Genomic DNA, 23,271 nt, shown 5'->3' on the forward strand with positions numbered 1-23,271 from the left:
GTTTTCTTTCAGTCATTTTTTAAAAAAAAAACTTCATTAATAGTGTCTGCTATTACATCACATTTTTCAGCCTTCATATGTTCAATTTCTTTTGGATTTTGTAACTTGTTTTGAAACACTCTTCGTACCCAGCTATTTTTAAAACAATTTTCTGTGTTTTCTAATAATGGTTTTATCTGTTTTAAATGCTTTCTCACTCTCATTTGTAATGTTGTTTAATTTCTTCATGTACTGCCAGGTAGTATAAATCTGAAGATTATATTATAGCTGTATGTTTGAGATACATTGTCAGTTCCATGCTCATCTTGAAATATTTCCTTTTTAAATTATTTACCTTTCCTTGGCAGTGGGATTAAGGATTTCTGAAAATACCAAGAGCTTTTTTAATGAAGTTTATAATTTAGATATGCTAATAATTCCTTTTTAAATGTGTTTTTTAACCGTACTGAGTACCTAGCACAGAAGCTGTAGATAGATTATGCTTTGATTAAGGAGGGACTGCAGTGGAAAATGTCAATTTTATGTAGATTCAAATCTTAACAAATGATAGTTGTAAAAAAACCAAAAGCTAAGAAGATCACCAACATGGGGAATTTAAGTTGATAAAGCCAGTAATAAGAAAGGGGCAACCCTAGAATCTGTTTATGCTGTTGTTTCTTGTAGAAGATCAAGAGTTCTGGTTAAGCAATGAAAAATTGAACCTTGAAAATGAAAGATGAGAGCCTCTCTCAACAGAAGTCTTTCTTTGCATTATGCAAGTGTGAGAATCTGCCATTGCTGGGAGTAAGCACAGCAGAGGCAAAAGCATTCGTTGGGAAACTGGCTATGGGCTTTAAGTATATGGAACTTTGCAGCAGTGACTAAAATAAGAAATTACTGCGAAATCTATTGATATACTTTCCCCTATGGAATCCTAAAATGTTTTGCAAACTTTTTTTATGATGCATAATTTAATAGTTTGACTTTAATAGGCTTTTCCTAGTAAGAATCTTGCTTTGAATAAAAGCGTCTGGGATAGGGAGTTGTGGCTAAAACTCAGATGTTAAGTATCTTCTTCTAGGTCTATAGTCCCACAGAGGTGGATCACACACATCAGTGGGAGAAGGTTGGATTAACAGGAAAATGAATATTATTTGTAGTTCTAGGCTCATAGAAAAAAAACATAATGATGTTTCTATGGGAATATTTGGTAAGATTTTTCAGCTGAAACGGAATCAGGGACTCCCTTCCTCTTACCATTTCACTTACAACCTCCAGTCGCTAGTGACGTTGGCTAGGGCCACTGTGGGTGAGGGTCATGCCAAGTGGATGAGGAAGTTGTTAACCAGGACAAGGGCAGAGCCCCTGGGTGATACTGGTGGGTGCTGTAGCTCACAGGGTGCCCGAGGTGGGACTGGGCGGGGAGGGGTGGTGATGTGCAACGGGTCTGACCCATTCTCATCTAGCTCCCTGGTCCACAACTATTGTCATCAGTTTCAGGAGCTGGTCTAATCCCAGCTGTTTGTTTCAGCCAGTTTCCTTTTTCTATAATGACAAAAATCCTAACAGCTTTCCCTTGCTAATTCTACTGTGTTATACTACAGAGCTATTTCTGGGCAGTAGTTGGGGAACTGACTAGATGGATCCACTTCTTTTTCCCCCTGTTCTTTTTTTCTACACAAGTCCAACACGTCATTCTTTCTTTTTTTAAAGGTAGAGTGTTTTGCAAAGTATTTCCAATTTTCTTTTAAAATTCACATTCGATTCTTACTAATTAAACACAGAGATCTCATCGTTGCCCTGAATTCTGATGTGACCTCTTGAGAAAGCCTTGTGATTACCCACCCTTCCTCCATTCTTCAGAATCACTGATCTGGGAAGGCAGATTCCATCTTTTGTGAATCCTCACCACTGAAGATTTGGCCAGGCCTCATTTTGTTGTTTAACTTATTTTTAAAAAGTTCTCACTTTGTTTTCCAAGTATGAAATTATGATAATTGAATTTGCTTTTTGCAGCCTACGTCCTCTCCCCACCCCTTGTCCTCAGTAGCTGTGTGATCTGGGGCAAATTCTTGATCCCTACATGCCCTAGATTTCTTCTTCTGTAAATGGTCAGAATCTCACAGGGTTGGTGAGGTTAACATGAAGAATATGTGTTACATGTATGTAGCTGAGAACAATACCTGGCACATGGTAAGTGCTCCCAGTTTGCTACTATTACTATAATCGTCTTACAGTAAAATAGGTAGGCCTAGGCTTTATTATAGAGAACGCAGGTGCTCTAAAACAGAGACATTTGGAAAGGGAGCGAAGGATGCCTACTAAGCTGATACTTCTCATAGAAGTTGATACAGTTTTTTTATTTCTGGTGTATTCAGAGTTCCGGATCATACATGGATGTTTCAAAGCATATTGGCAACAATTAATTCAGTCATGGCTTTTCCCTTGGCAGAATGGAATTTGGTGGTTCCCTATTGCTGAAAATAAGCAATGATTTTTGGGGGAGGGGGGTGATTGTCCATACAGTTTCTATTCAGGTAGGTCTATTTGTCTAATGTTTCAGACAAAATTAGGTGTGCTGAAGATACTGGGTCTGTCGCTGCTTTATAATGGGGTTCTCACTTCTGACATTTTTTTCATTTCTTCATGCTTGAGAAGTGAAGTTCTTGTGAATTGAAGATTCCTTGTTTCCCCTGCGTTATTAGATTAGGGGTTCTGTGTTTTGATAACATGAAAAGAAGCAGGTTTTTGAATCAGATTTAAGATCCCACTTAGCCTTGTAGAATCTTAGACTAGTTTCTTAATCTCCCCCCATGGATCAAAGAATTGTGAAATTCAAATGAAAAATAGTGTGAAGTGTACATAAAGAAATACTTGGTAGTGGTATTGACCCCTAAGGATGTATCTACCGGTAAAGTTGAGCTTTCTAAGTCACCTTCATAGCACCCGTATCAGGAGGAGTTAAACACGTTAGGCTGGATGTTGGTTTTAAATTCCAGGGGAATTCTGCCTGCGGTGTTACAGGAGAGAATGTGAGGAGATACTTCAGCAGGGAAATCTACCGTCCTATTGGTCTGCAAAAATAGTTAGGAAATCAAAACTCTTTGTAAGGGACTTCTTAGGAACAGCTTTAATATTAAAAGGAGAAATAGGTAATTTAGTTTCTTTTTGGTAATAGTTGTACATGTCCCCTACAGAATACTGGAGGAGGCTCCTTTTGCTAATGTTTGTTTAAAAGTGGGAGTTGACTGGTTTTCAGCTTGCAGGTGGGCGTGTCTAGTCAATGTTTTCCTTTCTACATAGAAAGTTAACAGGACTCTGACACATCAGAGTTTGTACAGAAAGTTTAGGAGACTACTGGACAGATTTTCAGCAGAATGATGGGGCAGCTCATGAAAAATGATCAAGACTGGACCGCAAAGCTGGTGGGGCTAATGTGCTGTATGGGTTAGTAGTATCCCTGTAACACCACTTTACTGTTTTCGCAGAACTGAGAAAGGAAAGTTGCATGACCTGACTTGGTTTGCATGGTGAGAGTTTAGCAGACTGTGGGGCACCTTTCAGAAATCTGGACGACTCACAGGACAAGATCTGTGGCTCCTTGGAGAGAACTTTCGTCCCTGTTGTTGTGCATAGGATATGCGATTAAATAGTCTTAGTATTTATTTTGTGTGTGATAATAAGTGGGTTTAGCTTCGACTGGATTTTACTGAAAACCAGTGTACGTCCTAATAATCAATGCTCTTTATGCACATTTGTTTTTTTTCCCAAATTCTGTTATTCTTTGCATTCTGTGTTGTTACATATCTTGTTATTTTGTACTTTATAAGGTGATCATAAATGTATATTTTCATTTAAAACTTGCTCTGTAATGAAATAATTTTCCAATAGGGGCATGCTATAAAACTTCATTCAAAAAAATACTGGAGAGTCTGTAAAATCAATAGAATTGGTTAAAATCTCAGGAATGATTTTCCCTTTTTGTTGTCATAGCAACATTACCCTAAATATAAATCTCAGTGTTAGATATCCCTCACTGAAATGAAATAAAGAACCATTATGAGACTTGTAATTGGAAAATTAGATGTAATCTGGAATACTCCTTTTTGAAATAATGCATCTATGGAAAGTGGTAAATCACAGTCTCCCTAGACTTAAATTATTCCCTGACTGTAAGTTACTTTCCTGAAGAAAGCTGAGGCCCTTGAAGTCCACATCCACTCTTCCCTAATTATTATAGCATTCTGGGAGACTTCTGCTGTTAAAGAACTTCCCTTGGTCTGCTGGAATGGGACTCATTCATCTGGGTTTGTCATGGTTTAAAAGAAAAAATTTAGGTTGTTACTCTTAGAAGACTATGAGAGTTTATGAAGTAGTGTGTTTAATTAGCTTTAGTCTTTGTAATTCACTCATGAACTTCAGCTATAGATCATAATTCCCAGATATTAACTCAGTTGTTACCTGTCAAATGTTTAGCATCCATCTGATATTTTCAGCAGTGCTTTTTTGAGCCTGTAGAAATAACCGCTACCACAGAACCTCAGTGATCAAAATACCCTTTTAATAGTTGTATTATTTAAGTAAATCTCTCATCTGTACTTGGAGGTGATTATTTAAATACTGATTAAGTAACTTTCTTGCTATACCACATGGCTAAGAAATAAACCAAGAAGTGGTTAGTGTTTAAAACATATGTTCTACTTTGTCATGTTCCTTATAATACAGGACCAATTTTTATTAATCTACAGAGTAAGAAATATATTTTGTTAATTGTTATGTAGTTAAAGAAGTTTATGTAATACATATAATACATTAAATTTAATGGGGCAGAGTAAATTTGTTAGAGTTGATAGTATTACATGATGATTCAATAAATTTGAAAAATTTTGGAGGAGAGTTACAGGAATGCCTTAATCTCATATTTTGCAACTTGAAACAGATGCTGTCTATTGTTGAGTTATAAGAAATTTTAATTAGTAATACATTTTAATGTTATCTTAACAACTTACCATTATGGTCCTGAGTTATTATTTGGATGGGAATAGTATGGATATTACGTAGGAAGTAATCTTTAATCCTCCCAGTCTGTTCTCTTTTTGCTGGAGGCTTAGGAAAGCACTGCTGACAGTGTGATATGAACTAGACTTTGGCACAGAGGTCCCATTATTTGCATTCACTCGTCCAGAGGTCACATCACACAGCAGGGCCAGATTCCCCATCACCCCGTCTGTGATCGAGGTGTGTTCAGCACTTCTGTTTGAAAGATGACAGTATCTTGAGGGGGGATGGAAGCAACTCTAGAGGGAATCACGATACTTGGTTTCTAATTAGTTTCTTTCACTATGGAATTATTAAATCAGGGTTTCTTTTTGATGGAAAAGTCTGCACACAGCCGACTTCTGTCTTGCAAATCTACTTACTCTCCTTCAAGCCCCCCTTGACTGTCCTGGGCAGGGTTGGTCGAGCTCCAGCTGTGTTTGCTTACACAGGGTGAACGCTCTATCCTTTGCTCAGTGGGTATGCTTATCACATGCCTTCAGGCCAGGCGCTCTCATTAGATGGTGACCTCCAGAGAGTGAGGCCCAGTGCTTTTTCTGTCCAGTATGGTGGTCTCTGCACCACTGTGACACTGGACTCATCAAAGGGCCTAATAGATGCTGGAATGAATGAGTGAGGAAATAAAGCAAATGTGGAATCTGCATTTTATCAGTAAGGAAGACTAGTGGATTGTTTCTCTTTCTTCTTGTCTTATGCAGTAACTTTAGTCGTTCAGGTTAAATCTGAACTCTTTAGGAATAGTAAGGCTGAAAGACATTTAAGACACCATTATTATCTCAGACATATAGTAGTATCTATTGCTTACTATTAAGTATGTAGGTAGTTGTACATTATTATCTTGAATTAGATTGTCCTTTTTAGAGAAATAATTCCTATCATGAGCATCTATTTGTTGAGTGCATAAATACATTATGGCATTTCTACTGGAGGGTAGAAAAAGATGAGTGGGGTATAAATGGTGCCCCAAAGGAGTCAACAGAGGAGTTAATAATATTTTGTGGATGATGATGTTGGTTAATAACAATTGATATCATTGTTCTTGGTAGAGTAGGGCCTAGGGATTTTACACTGGGAATCAGGCAAATTTAACAATTTCAGCATAAGTTTTGAACATTTATATTTAGATATAGCAAGACTGGATCTTCTGGGTCTTCTTCTGCAACCCCTCCCATTTTAAAGTACCCAATGTTAAGAGGTAGACTAGAAGTTTGGGCACTATGCAGAACTTGTGATGGGGAGAACCAGATGGTAGGCTATGTTTGGTGCCTTTTTGCTTCTCCCTGACAAAGATAGGAAGTGGAAGGGGTTTCAAGGAGCTACCTGGGAGAAGAAATGCTTATGAAATACAAACTTGATTTTATGGCCCCTTTCCCTCCCTTTCATGTTGTCCTTAAAGAGTAGGAAAACCCTAGGTAATAAGCCGTCATCGAATAGCTTTGCAAATAATTGAATCTGAACAAACCATTGGATCACTTTACTAAAATTTATTTAACTGTTTCCTTATTATTGAACATTTGTTTTTTTACCAAAACTTTTATTTTGCTATTTAAACACTCTGATTTATATTCTCATAGATACATTTTTGTACATAACCATGATTATAGTTGTAGGATAAGCTTTAGAAGTGGACTTGCTGGGAAAAGGGTATATATATATTTTTAAGGCTTTATGTATTTATTGGTGAACTGTTTCAGAGAAGTATTGTTCAGTAGAACTTTGTTCTAGAGCAGTGCTGTCCAATAGAAATTTTTGTGATAATGGTAATGTTCTATATCTGTACTGTCCAAATGTGACTAGTGTAACTGAGGAAGTGAATTGTTAATTTTACTTTGTTTTAATTAATTTTGATTTAAACTTGAATAGCTGTATATGTTACTAGAGGCCACAGTATTGACAGTACAGGTTTAGATTTAAAGCAAATTACATTCCCACTAGCAATGAGTGTCTCTTCTCTGTGCCATTGTCAACATGAGTTATCTTTTTTAAATAAAATCTTTATGATTTGATAAGTTATAAAGCTTTGTGTTATATTATTATTACTTGCTAGAGAGGTTGAGTACCTGTGGGCATTATTTCCTTTGGATAACCTGTCTGCTTTTGCCTAGTTACCTATTAAGGTGTTCATCTTTTTGTTCTTCTTTATATTTTTATATTAATGTTAATAACCTCTGTCTCATATTACAGATATTTTTCCCAGTTGACTTATTTAAACATTTTTGTTTATAATTAAGTTATTGTAAAGAGCATAAGTACTTTTTTTTAATAACTAAAGTCTATCTTTTATTCAGATTTCCTTAGGTGATTTTTTTTTCTGATAAATTCTCCACTAGATCAGGTTTAATTAGATATCAAAAAGAGATAAAGCCTGGCCATGTTTCCACTTTGTTATAGAGATCTAAGATCAAAAAAAGAAAAAAATGTATTTTTGTGTGTATTTTAAAGCATTTTCTTGAATTTCATAGATGACACAGCAAGAAAATACTTCTGATTCAACCCCACTTATTGAGCAGAAACTTCCTGGTTTTTTTCTTGAGCTAAAATTGGTATATAACATTATATTACTTTCAGATGTACAATATAATAATTTGATCTTTGTGTATGCTACAAAGTATCACCACCATAAGTGTAGTTACCATCCGTCACCATGCAATTGTACCCCTTCATCCATTTCACTTAGTGCCCTACCCCCTTTCCTCTTGGATAACCACCAATCTGTTTTCCATATCTGTAAGTTTAAAAAATTCATTTGTTTTTTAGATTCCACATACAGATGAAATTCTGTATTTTCTTTCTCTGACTTCACTTAGGATACTCTGAAAGCTCAAGATCTGCTTTTTTATGGCTGAGAGGTGTTCCATTGTGTGTCTGTGTATACAACACACACACACACACACACACACACACACAGATACATACCACATCTTTATCCACTCATCTGTTGATGGACACTTAGATTGTTTTACCATCTTGGTTATTATAAATAATGCTGCAATCAACATATTGTGCCCATATAGGGGCACATATATCTTTTCAAATTAGTGTTTTCATTTACTTAGGATAAATATACAGAAGTAGAATAACTGAATCATATGGTATTTCTTTTTTATTTTTTGAGGAGCTTCTGCATTGTTTTCCATAGTGGCTGCACTAGTTTTCATTCCCACCAATAGTGCACAAGGGTTCCTTTTGCTCTATATTGTCTCCAATATGTATTATTTATTGTCTTTTGATACTCGCCATTCTGACTGGTGTGAAGTAATATTTCATTGTGGTTTTGACCTGAATTTCCCTGATAATTAGTGATTTTGAATATCTTTTCATGTGTTAGTAGGCCATGTATAAGACTTCTTTGGAAAAATGTCTAATTAGATATTTTTTAATCATATTGTTTCTTTGGCTGTTGCTTTGAGTTCTTTATGTATTTCATACATTAATCCCTTATTAGATGTACAGTTCGGAAATATTTTCTCCCATTCAGTAGGTTACCTTTTCATATTGTTGATGCGTTTGTTCCTTCTCTGTGCAGAAGTCTTTTCATTTGATGTTGTCCCAGTTGTTTATTTTTGCTTTTGGAGTCAGATTTTCAATGCCAAGACCAATGCCAAGGTGCTTACTGCCTGTTTTTTCTCTCTTTGCCTGTATTTCTTTTGTGTTTTATGTTTTCAGGTCTCACATTCAAGTCTTTAATCCATTTTGAGTTAATTTTTGTATATGGTGTAAGATAGTGGTCTAGTTTGATTATTTTGCATCTGTCTGCTGAGTTTTCCCAGCATCATTTATCAAGAAGACTGTCCTTTCCCCATTATATTTTCTTGCCTTCTTTGTTATAAATTAATTGACTATATATGTATGGGTTTATTTCTAGGTTCTGTATTCTGTTCTCTGTTTTTATGACAGTACTATACTGTTTTGATTGCTATAGCTTTGTAGTAAAGTTTTAAATCACAGAGTATGGTCCTTCCAGCTTTGTTCTTCTTTCTCAAGATTGCTTTGGCTATTCAGGATTTTTTGTAGTTCTCTACAAATTTTAGAGTTACTTGTTCAAGTTCTGTGAAAAATGCTGTTGAAATTTTGGTAAGGATTGTATTGAATCAGTAGACTGCTTTGGATAGTATAGATGTTTTAACAATATTAATTCTTCAGCTACATGAATAAGAAATGGCTTTCCATTTACTTGTGTCTTTTTCAGTTTCTGTCATCAGTGTTCTATAGTTTTCAGAGTACAAGTATTTCACCTCCTTGGTTAAATTTATTCCTAGGTATTTTATTCTTTTTGATGCAATTGTAAATGGGTTTGTTTTCTTATTTTTTCTTTCTGATAATTATCAGTGTCTAGAACCACAACAACTTTCTTTATATTCATTTTGTGTCCAGCTTTCCTGAATTCATTTATTAGTTCAAACAGGTTTTTTGGTGGAATCTTAAGGGTTTTATTTATATAGTATGATATCATCTGAAGGTAGTGACAGTTTCACCTTTTCCTTTCCAATTTGGATGCCTTTTATTTCTTTTTCTTGCACCATTTGAGTATGATGTTAGCTGTGGATTTGTTACATATATGGCCGTATTTATGTTTGTGGTGTGTTCCCTCTAACCCACATTATTAAGAGTTTTTATCATGAATGGATACTGATTTTTTTCAAATGCTTTTTCTGCATCTGTTGAGATACTGTGGTTTTTATCTTTCATTTTGTTAATGTAGTATATCACATTGATTGATTTGTGGATGTTGAACTATCCTTGCATCTCTGGAGTAAATCCAGCTTGAACATGGTGTATGATGCTTTTAATGTATTTTTGAAATTGGTTTGCTAATATTTTGTTGAGGATTTTTGTATCTGTGTTCATCAAGGATACTGGCCTGTAATTTTCATTTTCTTTTTGAAGTCTTGGTTTTAGTGTCAAGGTAAATGGCCTTGACAAATGGATTTGGAAACATTTCCTCCACTGCAATTTTTTGAAAGAAGTTGACAAGGATTGGTATGAAATCTTCTATGAATGTTTGGTAGAGTTTACTAGTGAAGCTGTCTAGCCCTAGACTTTTGTTTTTTTGGGGGAGTTTTCAAATTGTGATTTAGTCTTTTTACTAGTAATTGGTCTATTCAGATTTTCTGTTTTTTCCTGATTCAGTCTTTGAAGCGTGTATGCTTTAGAAATTTATCCATTTCTTATAGGTTATCTCATTTGATGTCATATAATTTTTCATAGTAGTCTCTTATGATTCTTTATATTTCTGTGGTATTAGTTATTAACTTCTCTTTCTTTTCTGATTTTATGTATTTGAACCCTTTTTTTTTTCTTGGTGAATCTAGTTAAAGGTTTGTCAATTTTGTTTATCTTTCCAAAGAACTAGCTCCTAGTTTCATTGATCTTTGCTTTTTTAGTCTCTATTTCTTTTTTAGACAGTCCCTGATTTAGGATGTTTCACCATTTCTTAACTTTATAAATGATGGGAAGGTGATGTGTATTTGGTAGAAACTGAACTTTGAGTTTGAATTTTGATCTTCTCCTGGGCTAACAGTATGCAGTACAATACTTTAATGATGCTGGGCAATGGCATTGAACTGTAGCTCCCAGTCAGCCATGTGATCATGTGGGTATGTAACTGATATATTTAAAACCATTTTGTACCCATATGTCCATTATGTTTTTCACTTTCAGTATAGTAGTAAATAAATTACATGAGATATTCAACACTTCATTATAGAATAGGCTTTGTGTTAGATTTTTTTGCCCAACCGTAGACTAATGTAAGTGTTATGAACATATTTAAGGTAGGTTAGGCCAAGCTATGATGTTTGGTAGGTGAGGTGTATTAAGTGCATTTTTAACATAAGACATTATCAATTTATGATGGGTTTTTGGGCTGTAACCCCACTAAATGTTGAAGAAGATCCATATGTCCACTCTAATCTTCATTGTTTCCTTCCTTCTACTAACTTTCAGCTTTGTTTGCTCTTCTTTTTCTAATTCCTTTAGGTGTACATTAGGTTGTCAGATTTTCCTTGCTTCTTGCAGTAGATCTGTATTGCTGTAATCTTACCCCTTAGAACTGCTTTTGCTGTCCTACAGATTTTGGAATGTTATATTTCCATTCTCATTTGTTTCAATGTATTTTTTTATTTCCCCTTTGGTTTCAGTTGGCTGTTGTTGAAATTGTTTCAGTGGTTGTTCAGTAGCTTGCTGTTTGATTTCCATGCATTGTGATTTTTCTTGTCTTCTTCTTGTAATTGATTTATAGTTTCATACCATTATGAACAGAGAATTTGCTTAATATGATTTTAATTTTCTTAAATTTACTGAGAACTTTCCATGTGCCCTTGAGAAGAATATGTATTATACTGCTTTTGGATAGAATGTTATGTATCTACCTATTAAGTCTATTTCATCTAATGTGTCACTTAAGACCCATGTTTTCTTACTGATTTTCTGTCAGGATGATCTATCTATTGATGTAAATGTGGTATTAAAGTGTCCTGCTCTTATTGTATTACTGTCAATTTCTCCCTTAGGTCTGCTAATATTTGGTTTATATATTAGGTGCTCTGTGTTGGGTACATACATTTTACAAACATTGCATCCTCTTATTGAGTTGACCCTTTTATCATTATGTAATGCACTTCATTGTATCTTATACAATCTTTGTTTTAAAGCCTATTTATTTTGTCTGATATGACTATAGTTACACCAGCTTTCTTTTGTTCCCATTAGCATGGAATATCTTTTTCTGTCCTTCATTTTCAGTCTGTGTGTGTCCTTAGAGCTGAGGTGAGTCTTTTGTAGACAATTTGTAGATGAGTCTTTATTTTTTTAATTCATTCAGATACTGTCTTTTGATTAGAACAGTTAGTACATTTATCATTAAAGTAATTTTTGAGAGGTATGTACTTACTGCCATTTTGTTAATGATTTTCAACTGTTTTTGTAGTTCTTCTCTGTTCCTTTCTTCTCCTCTTGCTTGCTACCTTTGTGGTTTATTGACTTTCTTTGCTGTTCTGTTTAGATTTCTTTTTTGTATCTACTAAAGGTTTTTGCTTTGTGGTTACCATGATATTCACATATAACAGTCTATATATATCAGTCTTTTTTAAGTGGATAGCAACTAAAGTTTGAATGCATTCCAAAAACTACCTTTTTATTTCCCCCACCCACTTTTTGTGGTTTTGATGCCACCATGTTTTCCATATATTTTGTGTGTGTATTGCTTAAATAATCATTGTAGCTCTAGCTAACTTTACTACTTTTGTCTTTTAACCTTCTTTATACCAGCTTTATGAGCAGTCTGCTACATTTATTGTTTATTTCTCTTTCCCAGTGAGATTTTTAACTTTCATACATTTTCTTGTTACTATTTAGTGACTTCTCTGCTTGAAAGAAGTCCTTTTAACATTTCCAGTAGGTTCAAGTTAGTGGTGATGAACTCCTTTAGATTTTTGCTTGTGTGGAGGACTTTTTATCTCTCTTTCAATATGCATGATAACCTTGCTGGGTAGAGTATTCTTGGTTGGAAGTTTCTTTCTGTTCAGCACTTGTAATATACCATGCCACTCCCTTCAGGCCTGCACGGTTTCTGCTGAAAAATCAGCTGATAGTCTTATGGCATTCCCTTGTACGTTCTGTTTTTCTCTTGCTGGTTGCAAGTTCTCTCTTTATCTTAACTTTTTACATTTTAATCACAGTTTATCTTGATGTGGACCTCTTTGGGTTTATCTTATTTGAAACGTTCTGTGCTTACTGGACCTGGATGTCTGCTTCCTCCCCCGGTTTGGGAAGTTTTCAGCAATTACATGTTCAAATAAACTTTTTGTCCTTTTCTCTGTATCTTCTTCTGGGATCCGACCCATGTAATGTGAATGTTATAATACTTCATATTATCTTATAGGTCCCTTACTCTGTGTTCACCTTTGAAATTTCTTTTTTCTTCTTGCTGATGTGTTTGAGTGACTTAATGTTTCCTTGTCTTTTAGGTCACTAATCTGTACTTCTGCTTCCTGTAATAAGCTATTGAACACCTTTAGTCATTTTTTTCTTCAGCTCTGTGCCTTCTGTTTAGTACTTTCTTATATTTCCTTTTGCTTTGTGAAAGTTCTCGCTGTGTTCATCTGTTCTTTTCCTGGGTTTGGTGAACATGTTCATGACCATAACTTTGAACTCTTTATCAGGTAAATTACTTATCTCCATACAAAGTTTTTTCCTTAGGTTTTATCTTGTTCTTTCCTTTGGAACGTATTTCTTTGTTCCCTCATTCTGTCTGTCTCTGTGTGCTCATTTCTATGCATTAGGCAAATCAGCTGGTATCCCAGTCTTAAAGGAGTGGCTTTGTGTGGGCTGTGAAGCGTACTGTTCAAGCCTGCCCAACTCTTGCTTGTCTCTTGAGCCTTTGGCTTTCTGATTGTTTAAGCAGCTTGATTTATTCTTGATGAGTCCCAATTGTTGAGGTTATGCCAAGCCATGTCAGTGTTTGAAAGAGAGGGATCTTACTCAGTACTTAGTTTTAGGCTGGTTGGAAGCCAGACCCTCAGGCAGAAGCTTTTAAAGTGTGCAAATGTATACAGCCCTGGGCAACCAGTGTTGTAGTCCCTGCTGGCCTAATGACCAAGCAAATTGGAGGTGTCCTCTTGGTGACAGTTGAAAAAATCAGGGCTCCAGGAAAAACTGGGAGGTACTGGGAGTTGTAGTAAGGCTGAGGGAAAGCACGAGGATGGCTTCCCCCAGCCTTTATTCCACGGAAACACCTCTGCGACCCTTCAGATGTATGGTAAACTTGGAGCCTGTCACTCTGGCTGATGCTCCTGGACAAGTAAATAGGCCGTTTTCATAGGAAGATTGGGGTTTGCTATAGTCTGCCATCTGTGCTGTGCCCTGGGGTGGTAGTCTTCCGAGAATCTCTGATTGTTTTGGTCCTGTGGAGCCCAGTAGTGCAGATCCCCCTGGCCGCCAGAGCCAGCCGCTGTACTTGGTGAGGACTGTGCTTATCTGCTGGCTTTAGTGGGGCCATGGGGGATCTTGGGGCTGGGGAGAGTCTGAGGGTTTCAGTAAGGCTGTAGAGGAGCCCAGGGCTGGCCTTCTGACTGTGGTGGGTGTGCAGGGGAGCCTGGGGCTGGAGCAAGCCTTTTGGCTGTGGGAGAGCATGGGGGCAGGGCAAGCTCACTACAGCCAGCAAGGTAGCAGGAATGCTAAGATAGTGCCCACCAGTAGTGCTACTAAAGTGGAGTAAGAGCACGAAGTGGCACCTGCTAGCACCTACATTCCTGGAGAAATTCCTATGGACCCCTGTACCTCTGGCGGATGCTTTAAGATTAGCTGACGAATCTCCTCATTTGGTCTAGGCACTTTTAAATGATTGCTTTTGCATTCAGTCCTGGGTTGAGTCTGTATATGAGCTAGTGAGGAGCTGACTTCCCATTCCCCACAGCCTTTTGTGTCTGTTAGATATAAGCCCTGTTGGTTTTCAAAGCCACATGTTTTCAGGACTTGTCTCTCCCTTGCAGGTCTCAGAGGTTGGGGTGCCTGATCTGGGCACAAATCCCTTACTCCTTAAGGAGATGCTCTGTATTTGTGAGATCCCTCCTGACTGTAGGGTTTGGGGAAGGCTCTCTTTAGACTTTTACTCAGCCTCAAGAGAGAATTGACCCATATGTGGCTACATTTGGTCTTTGTAGGAGGTGAGTTCAGGGCCTTGTGGTACTTCCCTCTTGAGCTCAGATCTCTTAACAATGTCCATAAATACTTCTAATCAGTAGGACAAACACGCTCAAAGAAACTTTAGTCCCATTAAAATAGTCTAAGAGAGCTCAGGGATGAAGAATTAGGAGGAAAAGAGATAAAGAGAGTTGAGCCATGACACCCCCAGGGAAAGGATGGAGAGCATGAAACTGTGGTGCGGCCACCAAAGAAAAGAGAAAGAGCTGTGCCAGATGGAGAAGGAGGGAGGACGGAAACAGGAAAGGGGATTGCTCCTGGAAGCAGGGAGGGAAAAGGTAGTGTCGTTTTGAAAGTCAGCTCTAGATGGAATATTATGATTGTAATCATGTGGTTGGAATATTATGATTCTCTTTTGAAATACTCATTTGATGAACCAGAACATTAAGGAGAACATTTCTCCTTAAATCGTAAGAAACTTTCCCTCACTCTGTTCTGCACCATGTCTATAGTAACCAGTCCCTAAAGCAAGGATTTAGTTGGGCCATTTCCTTTTTTACTAGACATTTTAATATAGGGAATCTAGGAGAGAATAAGGATGGTTAGTAATTAAACCAGAGTCTACTTCAAACCAAAGGATTTGAATGTAAGTCCTGCCTTTATCACAATTTTGAGCACTGGATAATAGTGGACGAGTCTTTTAACATCTCTGTCTTGGTTTCCTCTTGGTAAGGTGGGAATGACACTATCTACCCTTCTTTTTATGGTTGTGAAGATCAAGTGTGATGCACTATGTAGTAAGGTGCTTTGGGAAGTTCAGTGCAAGGGTTCGTTCGCCTGAGGCCGGATGACTCAGTAGAATGTGTAGAAGGCATTTGTTTAATGGAATAATGTTGGCCAATGTGACACTGGGAAGAGACCAGTCTGATAGATATCTCTCAACACTTCCTTACAGGTAGCTGTACATTGCAAAAAGTTAACAAGAAAATTCAAATGCACTAGGCAGTCTTTTTTGATTACTTTATTTTGGTTTATTTGCATAATCACAAAGTCTCCTGTTCATAGACTTTACCAATCTTATTTTTTATCTTTTTTTCTCTTCCAGATGAACGGGACAAAGTTCAAAAGAAAACATTTACAAAATGGATAAATCAGCATCTCATGAAGGTCAGTTTATATTTCTTTCATATCTTGGAATTGTTTTGCATACTTTAATTCATTGTGCAGTAATGGGTTGTACAGCTCTAAGCATACATTTTAAATATCAACTTGAAAGTTTAAATTCTAGAGCATTTCACATGCATTTGGTATGTGGCTTGTGGGTAATGATGGAGGTAGGAAGATAAGTGCCCAGTAATTACAGTGCATTCTGTGACATTAGTAAATGATGTTATTATTGGACTCTGGAAAATTTCAGCAATTTGAGAAAAATGTAAATATTTATATGTTAGATACAGCATGGAAAACTGAGGTTCTCAGTAAGATTTTTTTTTTTCCTCAAGATTCAAATCAGGTTCTGGCATCAGACTTATGTGGATAGCAGAGGGTTAGATGAGAACAAAGATGGATTTTAGAGACAGAAGTCTGGCCATGTTTTACTTATTATGCTTAGTATGACTTAGAAATTGGCACTTTGTGTCTACATTGCCCTGTGTGTGATACCGTTAATAGTTGCAGTCCCTAAATGAAGATGCATGTGCCATGGGTTGTTTTGAGAATCCAGAAGAGTACACAGGTACACAAAGTTGGCATACAATTGCATGGAGGCAGTGGATTCCACTGAAGCCCTTCTGCAAACCTCAGCTGAAGAACCTGTAGGCCTTCACAGTGAACTGCTGCTCACTTCCCCCAACCCCAACTTGTATGGACAGTCCTGAAGTTGGAAACAGGTGATGACTTAAGTCTGTTGTTTGAGACCTGGTAGAGTCTTCTCACACAGAAACATTATTGTAAATGTGGTTATATTCTTAAGCTATCCTAAAAATCCTGTTCAAGCCATCATGCAGCACATGAGTGGTATCAGTAATGTAATAGCATCTAATCATCTTCTTTAAAAACTATTCCTGTTTCAGGGACATATGAGAATTACTGGAGAGGCATTTTAGACCCTTCTCTCACCACCCGAAATCCTTTCCCCAAATTCTAATGTGTCCTTCACTGAGGCCATGTTATCTACTCCCCAGCTGAGAATCATTTCTGCAAGAAAAACCTCTTTTATTGCTGGGAGCTGTATCCTGTGGTGTGTTTGAGATAAAAGGTTGAGACCCTCTCCTTTATGATGTTTTTGTGAGGAAATGCATTGTGAATCCTAATTTACTATTAGAGGGTGGCCTTTCTCTGGTTAGCTAATAACGGCATAAACCTTTACTCTAATTCTTCCTTGCCTTATCATATTCTCTTTTTAGTTCATGAGAAGGATGTTATTTGAAGAGTTTTTAATGAAATGAAGCCATGTGATATAAATGTGAAGGGAAAGGGCAACCATGAGACCCGAGTCAGTAAAATCAAAGAGTGATTTATGGTTAAGGGGAGACAAAAGTGGGAATAAAATCATTTAGATAAAGTTTGAATAATTATATGTGTATTCTATTCTGTCAGTTTTAACTGTAATCACAAGTAGTCCTTACACCATGGGGAGGGGAGGTGGGTGGGAAGGTGAGGTTAGAGGAGAAAGAGAGAAGAAATGTGCCCTAAGACAGGCCACCCCACACCCCCGGCCCAGGAGTGCACTGGGACAGCCCTGAGGGCAGGGGCCCAGGGTCTGAGGACGCCACCCTCGGCTCAGCTGCCTGGGACTGCTGACTTAGGCTAGGGATGGGCCCCTCATCTTTTGAAATAATTCTTGAAGTTTTTGCTTTTTTAAATTATTACTTTATTTTAATATAATTTTATGTAATTGTTTTACCGTGTTCTCTTCACTCCAGTTAAGTCTCCAAGGAGAGCCATGCTTGGTAGTTCTCCTTTGGGCATGAGGTGATTGAGAGGTTAGTTCTAGAATAGATCTTTCTTCGCTGGATTTTTCTTTTCATCCCGCAAGTAGTATATTTTGCTAACTTAGAGCAAATTGTCTTTGAAAGAATGTTTCTTAGAAGGTTATCCATCTGTGATATAAAAGCCAAAGATGGAAGGCAGCAAGAGGTCAGGCAGACAGGGAGTTGTGTCCAGGCTTTGCAAATGTATGGTTTGTGTGACCTTAACCTTCTTAGGCCCTCATCTGTTAAATGGTGGTAATGGCAGGTTAGTATGAGGTTTTAAAGGACGTAATCCATCTAGGCATAAAGCATGATAGTTGGCATATTGTGTAAATTGCCTTTGGAACCCCTTTACCAAATCCTTTTTCTTACCTCAAGTACTTTATCTTTAGTTATTCATTTTAACAGAAAGCTGGGGTTTTGGGTTCAGAATTTATTGAGTAGATATTTGGCCTTTTGCCTCCTGTCTTAACAGTCCTGCCAGCAGGCTGAAGAATTATACTTGGAAGGCACTTTTCAAATCCTCTGGTTCACATCCCTCGTTTAACAGAAGGGGAAACTTGCCATAGCTGCTTACTGGTAGAACCACACTAGAAGCCAAGAAATGAGAACATGACTTACAATGAGGGCTGTGTCTAGTGCTTGATTTGTCTGTGCACCGCGATATGCTGCAAGTCTGCCAGCAGGTTCCCCGTGGCTATGAGATTGTGCTTACTTTTCTCTACCTAATAGTTCCAGCCATTTGCTAATTATTCCCCATGTTTTAGGAAGTTATGGTTTATGCAGCTGTAAAATAGCGTATACCCAGTGCCTAAGGGATGATTCTGTCATGGTTAATTTTAATGACTGAGGAAAGTAAACATTGTGGGGCTTTTATGAAAGCTGAAATTACTATTACATCCATATGTATAAACATATTTTTCCTTAAAATATATGGTTAGGGTTTTCTGTACAGCTTTTTCTAGAGAAAAAATTAATGTAGCCTTATTTTATATTCATCAAAGCTAACATTACATTTGTTTAAACTAAACAGACTGTTAAATTAAAACTTGTGTTTGTTGGTGAACAGACATCTCTGCTTTTTTTCCAAGTGTATTTAAATTTTAGTGTTCTGGTATTTCAGTTGTATAACTAAGTCTGTCCTTAAAGTGATTGTCCTGGCAAATGTGATTTTCCTTTTGATTCATCCTTCTTCAGAATACTTGTGACAATAAAGTCCAGCTAACACATCTAAGTCTGCTGCCTCTCCAAGCTTCTTCACACACTGAGTAGACCAGATTATGTACCTTGCAAATTATGGTTTGTAGGCGAATTATTGGTGTCAGTAACGTTTATGTATTATTTTTTAGCATAATTTTAATTATAGTGGTAAAACATGAGCTGGTTGTCACCAAAATACTTGTGACTTCGGTTAGCTAAATTTCCCCTAGAGAATTACTCTAAAATATAAAATTGCTGCCATCCTTTTATTATCTACAGTTATCCTATGTTCATTCTACCTATGGCACTTTATAAACAAGAGGGTCTTATGTCACTATTTAGTTTGTGTTGTTACTTGTCACATTTAAATCTGTCTTGCTATCTAGATATTTATGGGACAAATGATATTAAGAAGTGGCACCTAAGATTTAAGTACCTATGATTTAGCTTTTGCCTTGCTGTGCGGGAAAGCAAGAAAGAAGGAAGCCATTTATTTTTTGAAGCACTTTAACAGCTATCAGAGATTGGAAAATTCCTTTTTAATTGTTCACATGGACCTAGAATTAGAATTTGAGCCATGACCGAGAGACTGTATTCAAAACGAATACTTTAAAGGGATGAACAATTTTTAGGAAATGTTGTGAGTCTGAGGAAGTCCACATAATCTGCTTTACTTGCCTCGGATCCATTTAATTAGCATTTTATAGTGGAGGTATATTCTTCAGCACTGGTTAGCTATACGGCAAGTTTATTCCTTAATATTGTATTTGATATTTGGCCTAAATTTATATTGATACATAAATGCATTTCGAGAGAAGAGGCCCTGGATTTCAACATTGAGCCACACCCTGTTCATTAGTGAACTGCTTGGTTACTGCATGGGAGACACCCTACTGACTATCAGATTTTTATCTATGTTCTATCATGGCTTTGGAAAGTTTATTTTACTCATGGCACAGATATCCTTTGCCCACGTTGTAACGTCAATGACTTCATGGCCCCCAGACTGAATTACACTACTATTTATTTTCTGATTTTGTTGCGGGAAGCAAATGTAAATCCTGAAGCTGTTAATAATATAGTGATACCTTTTAGAAAATAGAAAAAGAGCTCTTTTTTGCTCTGTGTTCTTGACTATTGCATATTTATATTGAGTGATTTCATATCCGTGGGCACAGATGAGCTAGAAGAATACTTGAAGCAGTGACTTTATAAAGGGCTAATGAGAAATACCTCTTCTGAAATTATAAAGCAGTGTTTTGGTTCTTAAAATCTGCAGATGAGATTTTTTTTTGTTTGTTTGAAGACCCAGGGACTTCTACAAGTGGATTTAAATGGCTACATCAGACTCACTTGGGAGGCTTGTCAAAATAGGTTGCTTGGCCACACCCCAAGAGCTTCTGATTAGCTAAATGTGTTTTGATGTGTATTTATACTTTTTAATCTGAGCCATTTGAGGGTAAGTTATAAATATCATGGCTCTTTACTCCTAAATAATTATGTATTTCCCAAGAATAGGGATATCTCTTTCATAACAACAGTTATCAACTTCATAAATTTACATTGGTACATCCAAATTTGTTAGTTGATCTTTTATACCATTTTCTCCCAAGGCAGGGACTGTTCATGGTCAGGTATTACATTTAGTCTTCATGTCCCTTCAATCTGCTTTAAGTGGGAACAGTTTCACAGCCTTTTTTATAGACTTTTATGATGTTAACATTTTTGAAGAATACAGAAGAGTGGTTTATATTCAATGAAGATGAATTAATGGCAAAATTTATTTCGAACTTAAAGTTATCTTATAAGAAAAACTTAATCTTTTTTTTCTATAAAAGTCATTTAAGCACTTCCAAGTGATTTTAGTGTTTGTTGATAAAATAGGAAACAACTACTTTATCAAACTAAGAACACTAAAATTTTACTCAGTAGTTTCATCAGATAACTATAGTCCCATCTTGTGGTCAATTATACATTTTCTTCTTTTTGATTTCCGTACTCGTTCTAACCTATTACTTTCATCACCATCACTATCATTTGTTGAATGCTTATGATTTTCCATATCCTGGACTGGATACATAACACGTGTGACCTGATTTAATCCTTGTTTTGTGAGAAAGTGGAGGTTTAGGGAGGGTAAGTTAGCTGCTCAGCATGAAATAGCTAGAATGTGTCAAGGGCTGAGATTTGGTCCTGGGCCCTTTTGGCTCTACAGAAAAATGTCATATCACCCCATCATGCCACAGTACAAAGACAGGGAGTTAAGGAGTGATAAAGAAAAAATGAAGGTAGGGGGTAAAAAGCAATATCCTGGGCTACATTGCCGCTTTACTTAGCTCTAATTTCTCTTGGCATGTCCCTGTGTACTCTTTGTCTTTGTGGTTATAGCTTGGCCCCTTTTTATGGCCATAAATTTTTATTTGCATTCTTCTCTAATCAATATACTTTACAGGAATTCAGAGATATAGATTAAAATATACAAAGAAGCCAGGCAGCATTTCCTGAAGGTCATAGTTTTAGCTGGAGAAGGTTACTGACTAAAGCATTTTTGAAGAAGAAGAGAATTATACTTTGACCAATGGTACTAACATTCCTAAACTGTTGTTCAGGCCTTTACATCAGAAGTGTGCATGTTCTGTGGTAGGAAGACTAAAGCAGACTTGGTTTGTTATTTCATACTAGACTTTAAACTGCATGAGGACAGGGCTGTGTCTGATTTCTTTACAAATATGACTCAACATTTAAGATTTATGTTGTGGTTTAAGAGATAACAGCATGTGTAGTAGAGGAAGGGTTGAAAACTTTTGTGGGGAATGTCTGGTTAAAGGCCCGAAGTGTAGAATTTAGAAGCAAATCAGGTTCTATCTATCTGTCTCTCTCTCTCTCTATCTATTCATCTATTTATTTATTATTATTCATTTATCATTTATTTATTTATATATTTATTCATTTATTCATTTATTCATTCATTCATTCATTCATTCATTTATTATGTATGTATGTATGTATCATTAATCTACAATTACATGAAGAACATTATGTTTACTAGGCACCCCCTTCACCAAGTCCCCCCCACATACCCCTTCACAGTCACTGTCCATCTGCATAGTAAGATGCTGTAAAATCACTACTTGTCTTCTCTGTGTTGCACAGCCCTCCCAGTGCCCCCCACGCACTATACATGCTAATCATAATGCCCTCTTTCTTTTCCCCCCGCCCTTATCCCTCCCTTCCCTCCCATCTTCCCCAGTCCCTTTCCCTTTGGTAACTGTTAGTCCATTCTTGAGTTCTGTGAGTCTGCTACTGTTTAGTTCCTTCAGTTTTCCTTTGTTCTTATACTCCACATATGAGTGAAATCATTTGGTACTTGTCTTTCTCCGCCTGGCTTATTTCACTGAGCATAATACCCTCTAGCTCCATCCATGTTGTTGCGAATGGTAGGATCTGTTTTTTTCTTATGGCTGAGTAATATTCCATTGTGTATATGTACCACATCTTCTTTATACATTCATCTACTGATGGACATTTAGGTTGCTTCCATATCTTGGCTATTGTAATTAGTGCAGCGATAAACATAGGGGTGCATCTGTCTTTTTCAAACTGGAGTGTGCTGCATTCTTAGGGTAAATTCCTAGAAGTGAAATTCCTGGGTCAAATGGTATTTCTATTTTGGGCATTCTGAGGAACCTCCATACTGCTTTCCACAATGGTTGAACTAATTTACATTCCCACCAGCAGTGTAGGAGGGTTCCCCTTTCTCCACAGCCTCGCCAACATCTGTTGCTGTTTGTTTTTGGATGGTAGCCATCCTTACTGGTGTGAGGTGATATCTCATTGTGGTTTTAATTTGCATTTCTCTGATGACAAGCGATGTGGAGCATCTTTTCATGTGCCTATTGTCCATCTGGATTTCTTCTTTAGAGAACTGTCTATTCAACTCCTCTGCCCATTTCTTAATTGGATTATTTGCTTTTTGTTTGTTGAGGTGTGTGAGCTCTTTATATATTTTGGATGTCAATCCTTTATCAGATCTGTCATTTATGAATATGTTCTACCATATTGTAGGGTACCTTTTTGTTCTATTGATGGTGTCCTTTGCTGTACAGAAGCTTTTTAGCTTGATATAGTCCCACTTGTTCATTTTTGCCTTTGTTTCCCTTGCCTGGGGAGATATGTTAATGAAGAAGTCACTTATGTTTATGTCCATGAGATTTTTGCCTATGTTTTTTTTCTAAGAGTTTTATGGTTTCATGACTTACATTCAGGTCAGGTTTTTATAAATGTGAAAAAAGTAGGTGCTTTGGTAATCTTGACAATTTCCATATAGTAAGAGTTATACAGAAGAGTATGAAATCATTCCTTACAAACAAATCCTGGTTTGGGATTGAGAATTCTGAGTGTCTTCTCATCATGAAGAGTA

The 23,271-nt window shown here is 36.8% G+C and overlaps 1 protein-coding gene across 1 annotated transcript in view; it reads left to right on the forward strand.

Moving 5' to 3' along the window:
- LOC118927736 (dystonin) overlaps positions 1 to 23,271 on the forward strand; it is a 415,594-nt gene that overhangs the window by 158,653 nt on the left and 233,670 nt on the right. The window contains 1 exon segment of the mRNA XM_057493688.1: positions 15,785 to 15,846. Coding sequence (XP_057349671.1) covers positions 15,785 to 15,846 — 62 coding nt within the window.

The sequence above is a fragment of the Manis pentadactyla genome, chromosome 16 (genome assembly GCF_030020395.1).
Source record: "Manis pentadactyla isolate mManPen7 chromosome 16, mManPen7.hap1, whole genome shotgun sequence".
In the NCBI taxonomy this organism is placed as follows: Eukaryota; Metazoa; Chordata; class Mammalia; order Pholidota; family Manidae; genus Manis; species Manis pentadactyla.